The sequence below is a fragment of the Apis florea genome, unplaced genomic scaffold (genome assembly GCF_048593485.1).
Source record: "Apis florea isolate Af1SG1 unplaced genomic scaffold, ASM4859348v1 contig_3158_pilon, whole genome shotgun sequence".
Taxonomy (NCBI): Eukaryota; Metazoa; Arthropoda; class Insecta; order Hymenoptera; family Apidae; genus Apis; species Apis florea.
This window is the reverse complement of record NW_028256713.1, coordinates 1,741,752-1,757,609: the sequence shown is the minus strand read 5'-3', so window position 1 is coordinate 1,757,609 and position 15,858 is coordinate 1,741,752. Positions and strand designations below refer to the sequence as shown.

Below are 15,858 nucleotides of genomic sequence, written 5' to 3'. Positions count from 1 at the left end.
AAAAAAAAAGTTTTGTTGAGTAATAATTCTTTGTAATAAAATCAATGAAATATGCAAAAAAATATTTCTTTACACATTTTTATCAAAAAAAAATAAATTCACGATAGGTAGTTGTGTAAAAATATTTTAGAATAATTATAGTTCATATTTTTTAGAAAACCAACTTTGAAAAGCAATAGTGACAAAATATAATGTTTGTTTTGAAAGGATAATCCATCATCACGAGTATCACATTACGCTTGAAGATAGATGATTTCGAAGTTTGATGTATGTAATTCATAGAAATAAACTAAAAAAATATCTTTTAATTGAAAACATATAAAATTAAAATCTTAACAATATAGTTTATAATATATTATTAAAATATTTTATTTGTGAAATTTTATTTTATCATAAAAAATTATCATAAATTCATGTATATAGAAATATATATTTGTGTCGTTATATTTTTAAATTAATGTTTATTTTGGAAAATTTACAACTTCTTTAACAAAAAATAATAATTTTTTATTGTAAAATTCTTACTTACAATTATTTTCAATGAAAACATCATTAAATTGCAAACATTTAAAATATTTCACGCCATGATTAGGATAAATATAACATGCCAAATTTTTAAGTATCAATACAAATATCTAAAACTAGAGATATCATTTAAAGATATATTGAGATATGAATGTAACTGCAGTTTAAAATATCGAAGAAAATTTTGCAATCAAAATTATTAAATAACATGTATAAAAAAAAAATTGGATAATTATCTAAAATAGATATATAAATATAAAATATTTATGTCATTAATATATCACTAATTTTGATAACATTTAAACTTGTTGTCAAGATTAGTATTATGAATAATTATTTATTATACTCTATGTAATCAGTTTTAGTTTCTGATATATTTACAAAAAAACTTTTGGTTCTATACTATTGAATTTTGTCTATACATTTCATAATAATGTATAATGTATAATATATATATCATTTTTATATGTTATAGAAATTATATTAATATTAAGAATATAAAATGAATGTATGTACAATAAATTATCAAGTTTTTTTATTCGATTCTGACTAATATAGATAGTAATCTCACGATAATTGCATTCTTATCTAACAACAATCAACATTAATTTATTAAGAGATGATCTAATTTAAGATTCTGTTTCATTTTTAATATAACAACGTAAAAGAATGCATTTACAGTACAATAAAAGATGATTGCGTAATTTAATACATCTGCGCAAATGCAGACAGAATTTAATACAATATCTAAAAATTTTTATATCTCAAAAATTGAAATCGAGTTACATATATAAAAAAAATTATATAGAATGTTAATTTTGATAAACATATTTTAAGATCATTAAAATTGACAAAGTATTTTCTAATAGACAATTAGCAAAAGTATAATTAAAGTTTAAATATAAACATGAAATTCGATTAAAATATGATTATAAATAATACTATTTATATAACAATTTATATAATAATTTTTATTATATTATATTAAATAAGTTAAAAGTGATTCTTTTGCAAAAACAAAATGAATTTTTTCAAGTTTAAATTAAAAATTATTGTACTTATCATTATAAATAATTAAATTAAGAAATTTAAATAATTATTGTACTTATCATTATAAATAATTAAATTAAGAAATTTAAATAATTTTTGTTTAGTTTGTAACAAAAAATATAAGTATTTCATCAGCAATGAAAGATAAATTAATGTATTCTAAATAAAGCACTTAAATAAATAATTGCAAATTTCTATGTATTTTTAATTTGTAATATATAATTAAAAAATTATATTAATCTAATTTTGAAATATTAAATATTTAAGATAGTAGAAATAATAGAATAATAAGAAAAAATCTACATAAAAAATATCAATTGTTCAGATATAATCATTATTTGCTGAAGAGAACTGTATCTTGAAAAACAAAAATTTTTAATATATAATATTTTAATATATAATAATCATATTTAAAATAGAATCATATTTATAGTAAGCGAAATAATATTATTTCAATATGTAAATATTTGTTCGACATTTGTGGCACTATTTACTTACTATTTACTTTCTCAATTTGTCTTTTCTTAAATAATAATATTAACAAAATTAATGTTACATAAATTGTATAATATACAAAAACAAAATGTTTGTTACATAAATTGTATAAGAATTTTATATATAAATTTATATATAAAAATTGATTAAATAAGAAAAATAACAAAAATTCGCATATATATTTTCCAATTTTTTTTTTTGCTATTGTGCAATTAATAATTTACAATTGTCACATTATTATTTGTATTTCTATAATATATTAGTATATTAATATATTATAATATATTGAAATATTTTATTTTAGAAATGAAAATATTTGACTCAACTATCAACTTTTTTAACCAAATACGTTACTCAAATAATGCAGACAAGCGTTTTTTTATCATTATAATCCCGTTGCGGTGATGATAGGTTCATGTTTTTAATGATGCAGTGCACACGATCATGCAATTTTGCTATAAATACTAAAAAGATGTTGAATTGTCATTAAAGTTTATAGCAATATTACATTATTCATATCTAATATAAAAATTAAATAAATTGAATTTTAAAACATAACACAAAACAATCACAAAACAAAGTAACGAATGTACTGGTTACAAGTTCTATTCTTTTTTTAAATAAATCAACTATTCACGTAATTAATTTAAAAAATTTAATGATCGATCACGGATGATTACGATAGATTCATAGAAAAAATAAATACCGATCACAAATATCACTATCACTATATTAATTATATTTCTTAAAAACATTTCTTAAAACATATTTCTTAAAAATCTCTACTGATTTTTCTATTATTGTAATATTATTACATTATAAAAATAAAATAATTTTTCTTTAACAAATCTTCTGAAATATTTCGAATTTTTTATCGACACAAATTATTCACATTATTCTGTCAAATATATTTCACTGTATATACAGCACACAAAAATACATTTAATGTATTTAAAGAATTGAGATTTTAAATTAATCAAATTTTAAAAAATTTTGATTTCTCAATTAAAAGGAATACCTTGCATAGCACATATTTGCATCTTCTACAGTATAATGTTTGTAGTGGAATTTTTCTCTGAATCCATGATAAATTGTATTTCAACCACACTATGATTCTTTTATTCGGATTACTTAAATTGCAACCAAAGCATGCCTGTCTTGAATTACTGAACTTGCAATCGAGGCATGCCTTTCTTATCCTTATGTTCACGTTATGATATATTTTATTACGTTGAACTATATTCTCAGACGTGTTACAAAAAGTACCTGACATACTATTCTCGAGTCTTGTTGTATACTGACTAGTTTGTTTAGTCCTTATGTCCTTATATTTGGTGGGGATGCGGGGTATTACTTGAATTCTAGCTTCTAATTGGTCACGTTAGTCACAACCTAAAATCTCAAACTGAAATTTAAAGAAATAAATATCCGTGCATTTTTTACATGTAATCATTTATCTAAAATTGCTTACTAAATAAATATCTCGTATTTCTGTTTAATAATAATATTTAATTATATTTATTATATATTCATTTATGAATTCTTCAAAATATTATAAATTTAATATGTTATATTAAAATCTTTCTCACACTGTCTGGAAAATGGATATCTAACCTTTAATAACAATTCTTTTCGAAAATTGTAGAAAAAGTAAGTTTTGAAAATTTTATTTATTTGTTTCATATTAGAAGATTTTTCCTAAATTCTAAGATTTTTTTCCTTTAAAAATTAAAAGAAATTTTCTTCTTAAAAATTGAAAATTAAAAAATATGAAAGATTATATGTAATAACATGTCAAAACATTATCACATTAAAATCATCTTTTAATATTTACTAATTTAAATATTTTATTTGTATAAATTTTTTTTTAGTGATTTTAATTAGAATTGATATATAATAAATAAGAATTGATGTTATTTTGTATAGTATTGTGTAAATATAAATTTTTGGAATAAATGGATAATTAAATTATTGAAATTGAAATTTTTTAAATATTTTATAACATTTTTATATATTTTTGTTAAAATATTTAAATTTTATATATAAAAATAACTGTATGTTAGAAAATGAAAAATAACAATTCTATTTATATCTAAAATGAGTTATATCTAAAAGGATTCACTTATGTCTGGAAACATTACATGCTAAAAGTTTTGAAAAATTCGAAAAGATTCAATATTTATCTGTGTAAATTTTTATAATTTAATAAGTTGTTTTTTTTTGCAAGTTTGTCACATCTCTTTAATCAATAATGTTAATAAAATAATAAAAGTATAAATAATCAATTTAAATTTTCGAAAATTTAAAAGTGTAAAAATCATTAAAAAAAGAAGAATTAATCATATAGTTTAAACATTTTTATTATTTATATCACAAAATTAATCATCGTTGTTTACTTGATTAATTTGCATCTTTATAAGATGATATACTAATAATACTACAATAAATAATGTAATTACTTGTTCGAACATAATACTAGTAAGGATGAAATCTTCATAATTTAATTTCATAAATAAACTTATTAGTCAATTATTGTTAGTCAATTACGTTAATCAAAATATTTTCATTGATAGATGAAATCTGAAAAATAAATAATATTATTAAATATTGTTATTAAATTGACAAAGAATGAAATATTTCTAAAATCTAATTACTTTTATAAATATTACTTGTATATTTAAATTTCAAATTATATATATATATATATATATAATATTGTAGCATTGTAGTGCAGTAATTTTTATTTAATACATTATTTATATTTTCATTCTAATTAACTTTTAATATTATCAATTATATTTAAATGTGAAATAAAAAGTCATTTAACATACATTAGTAGTTCTACGTGGTCTAGTTGGTCGTGGTCTACGTGTCGTTGTTGTAGTAGTAGTTTTTATTAATTCATGATCTCGCTTACCAATTTGAATAACAGAAAAAATAATAACGCTTAAAACTATGCATAAAATTGTTAATGATGCTATCCACTGTAACACACCAAAATTCATTATATATAATTTTTATTTGCGATATATATATTATTTTTGTTATTACATATATTATATATGAAAACATTTATTATATAAAATATTTCAATTGTTTTAAGGATTACATGTTAACCAGCCTGCCTGATTTTGCTGCAACGGAATAATACTGCTCTTTTTTGTTGATCGAACTATGCCATCCTTAGATAAGAAATCATTAGTTATTGATTCATATATATATATATATAGGGAATGCTTATTAATTTATATTGAAAATAATTATGAAAAGTTTTATAGAAGGAATATTTTCATTATAAATCTGTTTTTATAAATTCTAAGGATTAACAAATCCTTATATCCAAAAATTATCCTCATACATATAAAAATCTGTATTTTTTAGAATATATTATATGTAAGTCAAGATAATATTTCTTTATAACTCTATTTTTCAAATTGTACTAATTTTTACAATATTGTATATTAAACCCATTTAATACAAATAAATTTTATTACGAATTATATGAGTTATCTTTTTATCATGATAACATTCTTTTCATAAAATTAATCTCAAAAAAAAAAAGAAAAATCTTAAAATTAAATCTAATTAATATTTTTGTTTTTAAATATTACTTCATTTGATTCTTTTATTTTTTGTAACTATTTATATACATATATTCATTATATTTTTATACTATCTATTATATAATAAAAAAATTATAATATAATGAAATATTTTTATATAAATAGATAAATATATAAATTTTTATAGATAGATAAATATTTTTTTATAATATTTTAATAAAATAGTTTTTTTTTAATATTTATAAATTATGAAATATATGTCGATATTAAATTGTTAATTCAATAAGTAGTGACATCTAATGTGATATGTGATAAACTTTATTGCTGTTCAACCATATTGAACAGGCCAATGCACTTGTAGCATTGTTTTAAATTCGGTGAGAAAAATCTGATAAATTTTATAACGAAATATCGGTCTGTCTTATTGATTATATAATTGACCGATAAGGAATTCATGTCATAACAATTAAACTATTCGCGCTCGAAGATTGGTAAGCGCTTCAAAAAACGTTTTCAAGATTGTAAGAAAAACAACATAACCTCTCTCTCTCTCTCTCTTCTCTCTCTCTCTCTCTCTCTCTCTCTGTCTTTCATTCTTTTTCTTTTTCTGTTTTTCACATCAAATTTTAATTTATATTAAAATTTAATATTTTTCATGCAACTACTAAATGTATTTTTAATCATCTGTAGAATTTTTAAAAAAGTAAATAGTTTAATAAAATAATTTTGTGCTCTCAGTCGTGTTGCGATCATGAACTGGAATAAGAAACTGGAAATTTAATGTCAAATGAAAGCATAAGGATAAATTGCAAAAAGTGAGAAGAATGCCGAGTTGTGGCAGTCTATTCAGAATCATTAGACGGCGTCTTGTACTTGGACTCATCTTTGCTTTGTCACTTACTTATTGTGCCTTTTCGCTCTTTCGTAACGAGGTAAATAAATAAAAATAATGTTGAAAAAATTATATATTACATATAAATAAAGGAAAGTTTGCATGATCAAACACGTGAATTTTAATTTGAAATTTAGAACAGAATATTATCTGATCCCTAGAGAAAGACATTAGCTTTGGATAATGATCTTGATGATATGGATTCTATGATAATTAATGACAACAATGATGACTTAATCTCTGATGATGATACAATATCGGAACAATTGAGAGCATCTGGTAAACCACCACTGTGGCAGATGGCAATTGTTGATCAAGGAGCAAATGAGAATGCATTAAATATAGAAGCAATATCAAATTTAAATGATACTGATATTGTTCGTCCTTGTCGTAATTCTATTCAGGTATATCAAATTCTAAGATGATGGTAAAAGATATTAAATTGAATGAAAATGACTTTGTTAACTTCTTGTTATTTTAATAGGGTAAAGTTCTAATAGTAGATGAGCGTGGTATTGTATGCTCTAGACAAGAAATTTTGCCAAATGGCTGTTGTAGTATGGAACAAAAGGGTCCTATAAAAAATGAGGATACATCAACTATACCTAGGAGAGAGAGATATAGTTGTAAAACATGTAACGCTCAAGGATGTTGTGCTATCTATGAATATTGTGTTTCCTGCTGTCTACATCCTGGCAAGGTGGTTTTTTATTTTTTTTATTTTCTTTCGTTTTAAATCATATAACAAAAATATTAATGAGAACTTATTATTAGCAGCAAATAAAAGGAAGAAAGGATGTACTGTTAGGTTTACTTAGAGACAATCATAAATCTCATAGAGACCAAGATGTGGTGAAAAAGCGTCTTCGTAATTTAGATCGCTTTCAAGTATGTCTGGCTGCATGTCGTACTTCCAGTGCGAGCGTTCGCCACGAGAACACTTATAAGGACCCACATTCGAAGCATTGTTACACATTTCAACCACAACATCAAAGACATCGTCGTGATGTTTATTCATATAATAATAATGACGACAACTCTGTTGTCGTTGCATCTTTTTCTGTTATGCCATTACTTACCCTCTTCTCTCCCTTCTGCCTACTTATACATGCAAAAAATAATTCACTTTTACTATCATGCAACTATCATACTCCAATGTTATTTGATTATTACTCTCACGTACGACCACCTTGAAATACAAAATAAATTTACTATACAAATATTTTTTATAAAGACGATCGAAATTCGCGTACAAAATGATCTATAATATTTTAATAATTAATGCCAAAGGCAGTTTTAATTACGATTTGATTTTAAATCTTTTTGTTTTCAGCTGGTTTTTATCGATAATAATTTTCAATCTAAAACAATGATTGGATTTTTATTTTTCAATTGATGAAATTTACAATTTTTCAAATGGTAAATTTCTAATAATTGAAGAAAAAAAGAAATATATAGAAAAACATCTCTTATCGTCTGTTTAAATTTCAAGATAGTTGCAAAATTCGATAAATTTTTTAGAAAAAATTAAATGAAATTAAAAATAATAAATTACAATCGAATTCTTGATAAAATAATATAATAGAGCTTATTGAAAGAATTTGATTTTGATCTTGAAAAAGAGTCATGATTTTGCAAACGATTTAATCTAGAGATTACGTATTCGATAAGCTCAGAAGGCAAATCAATATTACTTGGAAATACTAAATCGTTAGAAGATTTTACAACTAGCATTTTGTGCACAATTTAACTCAATTAAGACATCTATGATATCGAAATGCTCTCATCAGTCATATTAAATACTCGATATTACTGAAAAAATTCATCATAATTATTTATATTCAGCAATTGATTGGCCAATTTTCCATTCATTATTTTGTACATCATAATTATACGTTGGAGCTTCATTTACTATGGTATTATTGAATAATTACTTATGAAAAATTAGATTCATAACTAAAAACGACAAATGTCTGTTCCTGTTTAAAATTAATAACACATAAAATTTACATAAAATTAATAATATATACACAGTAATTAATAATGAAATGCTTATTGATTGAACACAATGATTTATTTTCAACTGCACGATAATGTGATTATTAAATTCCAAACTTGCGCTATCATTGAATTATTAAACAAATGATATGCAACGTTTATATGCATATATACTGTGACTGTGGATGATATCGGAATTTCATACATCGATATTTTTCGAAATTTTTAAACATATATTAGTCATGTTGCTGTATGTTTGAAATTTCATTTTTATAATTGTTTATACGTGGTTGTTTATACGATAAGAAATTCATCAATATTTCTTTCGCGTCTTATAAATTCATTTTATTTTATTGATTTTTTTTTATGTTGAATTTTATCCATCATACTTTTGATAATACTTATCGAGCATTTCTTTTTGTACCGACGACGGGAGAACATTATTTTTCTTTTAAAACGATTTAACGTCAATTTGTTATTATTTTTTGTGAAACGTAACATTTTTGTTTTTTTTACAGAATTTTTATTTTAAAACAATACCAAAAAATTGATACTTAGAAATATGAAAAAGAAGACCTCAATAACATTTTCAATATCTACATATTGAACATTTTCATTTGCATTTTCATTTAGCATTATCTTTTCGCGATATATATATCCTAGATCAGGCTGCAATTACTTCGTTAGACCATGGACAATTTCCTTTTTCATTTCTCGTTTGGATTTCGTTCAGTGTTATTTAATAGTGATTTTACAAATATCCAGAGTCGATTTCTTCCAAAATTAATTATCCACGAAACGATCCTTTCTTTCAGCGAAATATAAATGGAAACGGTAAAAGGATCTGCGTAGTTAAAACAGCTGACAAGAATATTGGGTTTCCGTTAAAACTGTCATTTTCTCGTTTTTAATACGGCCTGCGGTATCGAGAGAGAAAGATATTAGTGAATTTTTTATTTATCCTCAATCGATTTATAATAGTGTCAACACGAGTTTTCTAAGTTTTTCTTTTTTAAACATTCTTCGAAGAGCTATATTTTTCAATGTTTATCGGCGTGTCTTATTGATGTATAATGGTGTATAATGTAGTGAATACGAAATTTATATCTTTCACGCAGAGAATCAGTGTTTTTAGACTTTTATTAGATATATTTTAAATACTAATGAATTCAATATAAATTTTCTAAACAGACAACATATAAAACGTATAAAAAGTGTTTTTAATTTAAATTTAATTTAAATAAATTTTTTTTTTTTAGCATCTTAAAAAGCAATAATAATTATTGTTGCAACATTCAATAATAATAACTTTTTTACAATAGAAATATTTTCAATATTAAATCTATTCGAATACAGTAACAATTAAAAGAATTTCTGAAATAAAACAAACATCAATAGTAAAGGGAGTGCGTTCTAATGATCAATAAATAGATCGATAAAAACGCCCTAATACACATATAAGCACAAGCATTGTACCGATAATTTACATACATATTGCTTTTTATGCATTTTTATCTTTTTAAATATACTTAACTCATCCGACATCTAAAGTAAATTAGTTAACTAAAGTAAACAAAAAATAAGTTAGTCAACACTTTTAACAATATCTTAACATTTTTCAATTCTTTTTTTTTTTTTTTTTTTTTCTTTTTTCCCCTCTATTGCAATTTTAATCTCTTCGTCTTCGTCAAAAACGCTTCGTGAATTTTCCGAAAAAAAGAAAAAAAAGTGCAGGAAGTGGTTGGTAATTCCTTCTCCATTCTGAAACCGTAAATTTCAAATTGTACCGTCGACGGGTGGTCCGCATTAGAAATGCAGATCCTCCCCTCCTGGTTCTTTCTTGCATTCGTCGTTGGCAGGGGACAAGGACGAGGGAATTCGAAGACGCAGAAAATCGAATCGCTCGGATATTTGATACACGACCCAGGTTCATTTCTATAACTTTCCCCCGCCTTGGAAACCATTGCGAAAACAATTAGTTAATGGTAGACGGACAAAGTTTACGCCACGATCGAGTTACACTTTAATGGAGTCAAAGCATTTTAAACTTCCATGTTGCGATGGCTGGATATCGGAGGCCTATTGTGCCTCCAAACTATTGTTCGAATTAATCGGCCCTGTTACGCTCGTAACCATCCGCCTTCCAAGTCGGAATTCAATTTGCCGAACGAATCGAGTAGAGTTTTGTTCTAAACGAGATAAACAAAAATTCTTTCAAAAGAGATAAATTCTTTTTTGTTTGATCTAGAAATTTCAATTTCAATTTAGAAGCTTAAACGTATATTTTTCTTGAAGTATGCAAACAATGCTTCCGGAAGATGTTTCATTTCTTGGTGATGTCTGGATTTTAACAAACGGAGAAATTTTAAATTTTTCTCGGATCTAAAAAAATTTGTTATTAATAAAAGAAACGCGGGATAAAGGTCGAAAATATAAAATGACGCGGTATGCGTGAAATTAGGGGTGGTTTAAGTCATCATTTTACTGGTTTTTGGATTTTTTTTTTAAAAAATACCGATTTTTAAATTTTACAATTTTTTCTATATAAAAGTGGAAATCTTGATTGAATAAATGCATATCGGTATGCAATATAAATATCTCATGAAATTTATTAATTTATATATTCTGACGTGATAAATTTCATTGAAAGTTACATACACATAAATTTTATTGGAACGATTTCATTTATATTTCAATCACACGACATAACTACAGTTCTGTATACGTATTTTCTCTATTTAAAATATATTAAATTACAATATTTTATTATAATATATTAAAAGTAATATATTACTATACTTCATACGTTAAATAGAATGATCAACTTGCGTTTACAGATAATGCGATAGGGTTTATCGCAAAGTTCATTGGAAGAAACGTGTATATGCATAATGAAAATGAATGAAAGAATGGCTTTTTATATGGAATATGGAAAAGTGAAAAAGTATTTCATAAATTTTCAGCGAATCTAGAATTCGAGTCAACGAATAATATATTATATACAATTCGTTATAAATGAAGATTTCTTCGAATAACTTGCTGCACCATTATCATTATAAACGCATGATTTTTAATTTTTATTTTTATATCAATATTCGACATTATAAAAAAAAAAATGATAATTTTATATTGGAAAATGTTTCTTTACAATAGAAGAATTTAGCAAAGCTAAATTCAGTTATCACGATCTCGATGCCACTGTTTTTTCGTTTACTTCCATATTTTTCAAGCTTATCGTCGCCCCATCGACGAAATTCGTAAATCACGTATCCCCAACGTTCATAATTAAACCATATACCAAAAACTAACGAAACTCATCTAATATAATTGATCTACTCAATAACAAATCGTTCCAAACTGTTCCATAAAAAAAAAAAAAACACTTAATTCGCATTAACACCTTTTTCTTTCACATTAAAAAAGTAAACATCGATCACGTCACTTTCAACGCTCTTCAATGAATAAATTTCCAAAAACTACAATTATTAATTATTTCCATCTCATAACAACATAAATATTGCAGGAAAAATAAGAAACGAAAAAGAGCAATAAGATACACACACACACACAAAAAGACGAGCGTTATCCCAAAATATCCACTCGAACCCTTCCAGTAAGAAATAAGAATATCCCCAAGAAAACGTGACCTCAAGAAAAATCGATCCTCGATCCGCGCGCGATCAAAACCTTCCCTCGGCTTCATCCTCCACGCTCGAACGTTTACACACTGCGCGCGTCGGTGTAGGCGTCGCGACGCCTCGCGCCGACGTGCTCCTCTCGCCCTCTCCTCCTCCCCGCCCGTGTTTCGCCCGTTGAATCCAGCACGTGGCTTCAAAGGGAAGATATACGGCGGGGTGGCCGCCTGTTCCCGGCCAAACGGCGACGACCCTCGCTCGTCGTCGCTCGTTCTCGCGCGCGCGATTTCGAGAATCCGCTCGCTCGTACGGCGGAGGAGTCGATCGTCCGCGCCGCGGGAGCGCCAGAAGAGCAGTGGGTACCGGAAAACGGCAGCAATTTTGTTCAACGCCGCCAACTTCCGTCGCGATCCTCTTCCGCGGATCAACGTGCGTGGACGAAAAGAAACGCCACTTTTTTCTCTTTTTGGTGTACCACAATTCGTGTACCACAATGTTCGGGGAGAATTGAAGAAAAGGGGCGAGGAAGAAAAGGTGGTTGATCGGTTGGCTCTTCGAACGCTTGGTGGTGCGTCGCTATGGGACCATCCTTGGGTGAGTGTTTAACATTTTTCTTCTTTTTCATTTTCCAATATCATTTTGGAGGGACAGGTGGAATTCTTTTCGATCGAAAGGGGGAGGAAGAATTTCAGGTGTGATTTCTTAATTTCGAAATTTCGATTATTTCGAATTATCTATTATTATAATATGTAATTGTGATGAAGGGAACAAGAATTTTAGTTGGTTTAATTTTAATTCTTTCGAACCTAAAAATTGCTAATCGATTTATTTAAAGGAAGTTTGTATATAAAAATTGTTATGATCGATACGTTTTAACATTTCTTTCACGTACGTAGGTAAACGATTTGTCAAAAAGACTTTGTGACGCGAGCTTTGTTCGAGAAGACAGATGTTCTCCGCAGATTTCCCTATTCTCGAGAGGATTTCGAGTATAAACGTCGAAAGAATCTTTGATCGAGAGCAAAACGGTTCACAGATATATCCGTGGGATCGACGAATTTTCGAACTCGTTTTCTTTCTCTCGCGGCAAATGATAGAATCTCGGTTGAATCCCACCGTCCTCAACCTCCTCCTTTTTTATTTTCGGACACGAAACGAAATAAATCGGCGCGAATCTCCGACCGTGACAATAGAAATATGATGTTGACTCTGTGCGCAGTGTGGCGATTCTCCTGAATTTCTCGCCCGTTCTTCTTTCGTTCTATAATATTTCTCTCGCGTATTTTATATATTGGAAATTGGAAAAATATATGGCTATCTTTTTCTTTTTTTTGCAAAATATGGCGATTCTTTTTCTCTTTTGTATTCCTTTTTTTTTTATATAAAATTTTACAGTTACATCATTGTATACGGTGATTTCTTTTAATGAACGGATATATACAAGGATCGATACAAGGATTTATAAAAATTGGAAATTATCTTCCTTATAAAACTTAATTGTAATTCATCTATAATAATTATTCTTTTCAAGAATGATCAATTTTGATGGTTATCGCGTATACACGTTTGAGTTAATCTTCGCTTTTGGAATTTTTTACTCAATTTTTCTCTTACTACAATTCATAATTTTGCGCCGCAATAGTGACAATTTTCAAAGGATTTGAAAACATGAAAACAAATAAATAATTTCATCATTCTTTCTAATTTTCTGATCTTTCATATTTTTATAGTATATATTATGTTTTTTAGTTTCTTTTAGTTTTTTACTTATCAAACGATTTCTTGTGTATAATAAACAATTTAAGAGTCGTGGTACGAAAAACACGTAATTGTACGAATAATAATATTATAAAAATTACGCATATATGATAAAATAAAATGAAAAAAGCATTCGTTGCCTGTCCAAAATGATCGACAAAACATATTTGGGCTGATGTCCAAACAAGATGGAGAAATATCGTGCTGTTGTCGTTAAGTGAATACACTTCTATTAATCTTTTACATTCGAGAGTCGACTATCGTCGATCAGTTTCAAGCAAAAATGAAGATTAAAAGAAGGTAGAATTGAATCTATTATAATAGATATATCTTTAAAGCAAAATTTCCAGAAATTACGATATTATCTCTGCGATGGAAATTTTAGCAACGATACTTATAATTTTTCATTTTTCTTGAATGAAAACACATTGACAAATCTATCTACATTTTATCTACATTTTACATTGAAAGTAACAATGTTTACAATTTATCACGGCTTAAAAATAACACCGTGGTTTTCCCCGTGTTACTCAGCAAGTGGCTATAGACACTGTTGTAAAATCGATTTAAAATAATAGTGATTTAATTCGTTTAAAATTTTTAAAAACTTACTTAATCCCTAAAACTAAATATATAAAACTCCTAACCTAATAATAACACTAGTAGAATCACTCGTTTTATTCGTAATCTTCCAATAGAATCAAATTCTTTCGGAAAAAATAAGCAAAAGCGAGTCACTGCACCGACGAAAATATACAAATATTAGTTTAAAATATAAATTTTCACAATGCGTACACAAAAAGGAAAAAAAAAAAAAATAAACCAAATTTCTCAACCACCCACGAAAAATCTTCTTATTTATTCACACGCTCCTCGTCATTTAACGCATTTTCTCTCGTCGAGCAACGTTGCCGATCCTCGACAAAAGCGCGCTTATCCCGCGATCGTGGAAACAAATAAACACTCGTCTATCTCGTCGCCTTGATGTCGCGAGGCAACTTCGATTTTAAACACTTTGCTGCTCCGGAAAATCGTTCTCTGGTTGGTGTTGGTCGATTAACCACCGGTTTCCTCCGTTCGGCGGAGGTGTCGAGAAAATCGCCGTGTCGATCGATTCGTTTCGAAGACCAGTTTCCGCGGCGATGGAAATGAGTTTACGGAGGCAGGCAGACAAAATCGATGTACACCGCGTTAATAATACACACAAGCAAGGTCTACAACCTTTCGCGAACCAGCCTCGATGTAAAGACGCCTTCTTTCCTTCCTTCTTTTCCCTTCCCCTCCTTGATTCCTCCTCCTTTTCGCCTCTCTCCCCCTCCCCCTCCCCCTTTATTTCTCGCCTCAAACGAGCGAGTGATAGGAATCGAAGGAGAGCTTTCGAAAGCACAAGGCTTTTAGCGAAAGGCCACGAATCGTCTGTTTTACATTTCAATTCCTCGGTGGATGTCCTCGATGGATCCCTCCCGGCTATTCATCTCTACACGGACGGATTAGAAATGCAGATTCTCCTCCTCTCATCTTGGCGAGGAGGGGGAGAAGCGTGTCCGGGGAGGGGGGAGGGGGGGGGGAATTAACAGTTTTGAAGGAAGTTTGAAAACGAACGGAGGAGAAGTTGGCGAGGAATGTGTAATTATAAAGGGGTTGAGGAATTATAGTGGCGCTGAGTGTTGCTTTCGGGTTGCTTTTTCAGGTTTTTCGCGCGCTATATAGTCGAATGGTAATTTCATTGGTACGCTTGATGATAATTAAAATTCGGTTATTGAAAGTTTTAAATTTGATCGCGGTTGTGAAAATTTTTAGTAAAATAGTAATTGTCGTCGATATGAATATTTTTGTTTGCTATTTCATAGCAAAACGGAAAGTGTTCTTAATTAAAATTATTACTTAGGGATTTTATATGACTTGATAGTTGGATTACAAGAATGGATGAATAATTATTTTA

At 27.3% G+C, this 15,858-nt stretch overlaps 1 protein-coding gene and 3 long non-coding RNA genes across 9 annotated transcripts; 2 read left to right on the top strand and 2 right to left on the bottom strand.

Annotated features, from left to right (window-relative positions):
* Nucleotides 1-2,920: 2,920 nt before the first annotated feature.
* LOC147657426 (uncharacterized) lies at nt 2,921-3,882 on the bottom strand. Its single transcript, XR_015292415.1, has 3 exons — nt 3,542-3,882; nt 3,337-3,475; nt 2,921-3,269 (listed from the first exon to the last, which is right to left on the bottom strand). It is a non-coding gene; the product is annotated as an uncharacterized LOC147657426 (long non-coding RNA).
* Nucleotides 3,423-5,570, top strand: LOC147657424 (uncharacterized). The gene is made up of 2 exons (XR_015292413.1): nt 3,423-3,720; nt 5,174-5,570. It is a non-coding gene; the product is annotated as an uncharacterized LOC147657424 (long non-coding RNA).
* LOC147657425 (uncharacterized) lies at nt 4,413-5,119 on the bottom strand. The gene is made up of 2 exons (XR_015292416.1): nt 4,902-5,119; nt 4,413-4,650 (listed from the first exon to the last, which is right to left on the bottom strand). It is a non-coding gene; the product is annotated as an uncharacterized LOC147657425 (long non-coding RNA).
* A 102-nt stretch (nt 5,571-5,672) lies between the features above and the next one.
* On the top strand, nt 5,673-7,747 carry LOC100871485 (SREBP regulating gene protein). Of its 6 annotated transcripts, none has more exons than XM_003691002.4 (5): nt 5,673-6,124; nt 6,372-6,565; nt 6,687-6,929; nt 7,010-7,225; nt 7,303-7,747. In XM_003691002.4, exons 2-5 carry the CDS (start codon nt 6,458-6,460, stop codon nt 7,717-7,719), a joined length of 984 nt encoding a protein of 327 aa, XP_003691050.2. In that variant the 5' UTR covers nt 5,673-6,124; nt 6,372-6,457; the 3' UTR covers nt 7,720-7,747. The 6 variants fall into 6 exon arrangements, with proteins under 6 accessions (XP_003691050.2, XP_086765717.1, XP_086765714.1 ...); XM_086909591.1 differs by having other exon boundaries at nt 6,663-6,929; XM_086909588.1 differs by having other exon boundaries at nt 5,677-6,124; nt 7,300-7,747.
* Nucleotides 7,748-15,858: the final 8,111 nt, after the last annotated feature.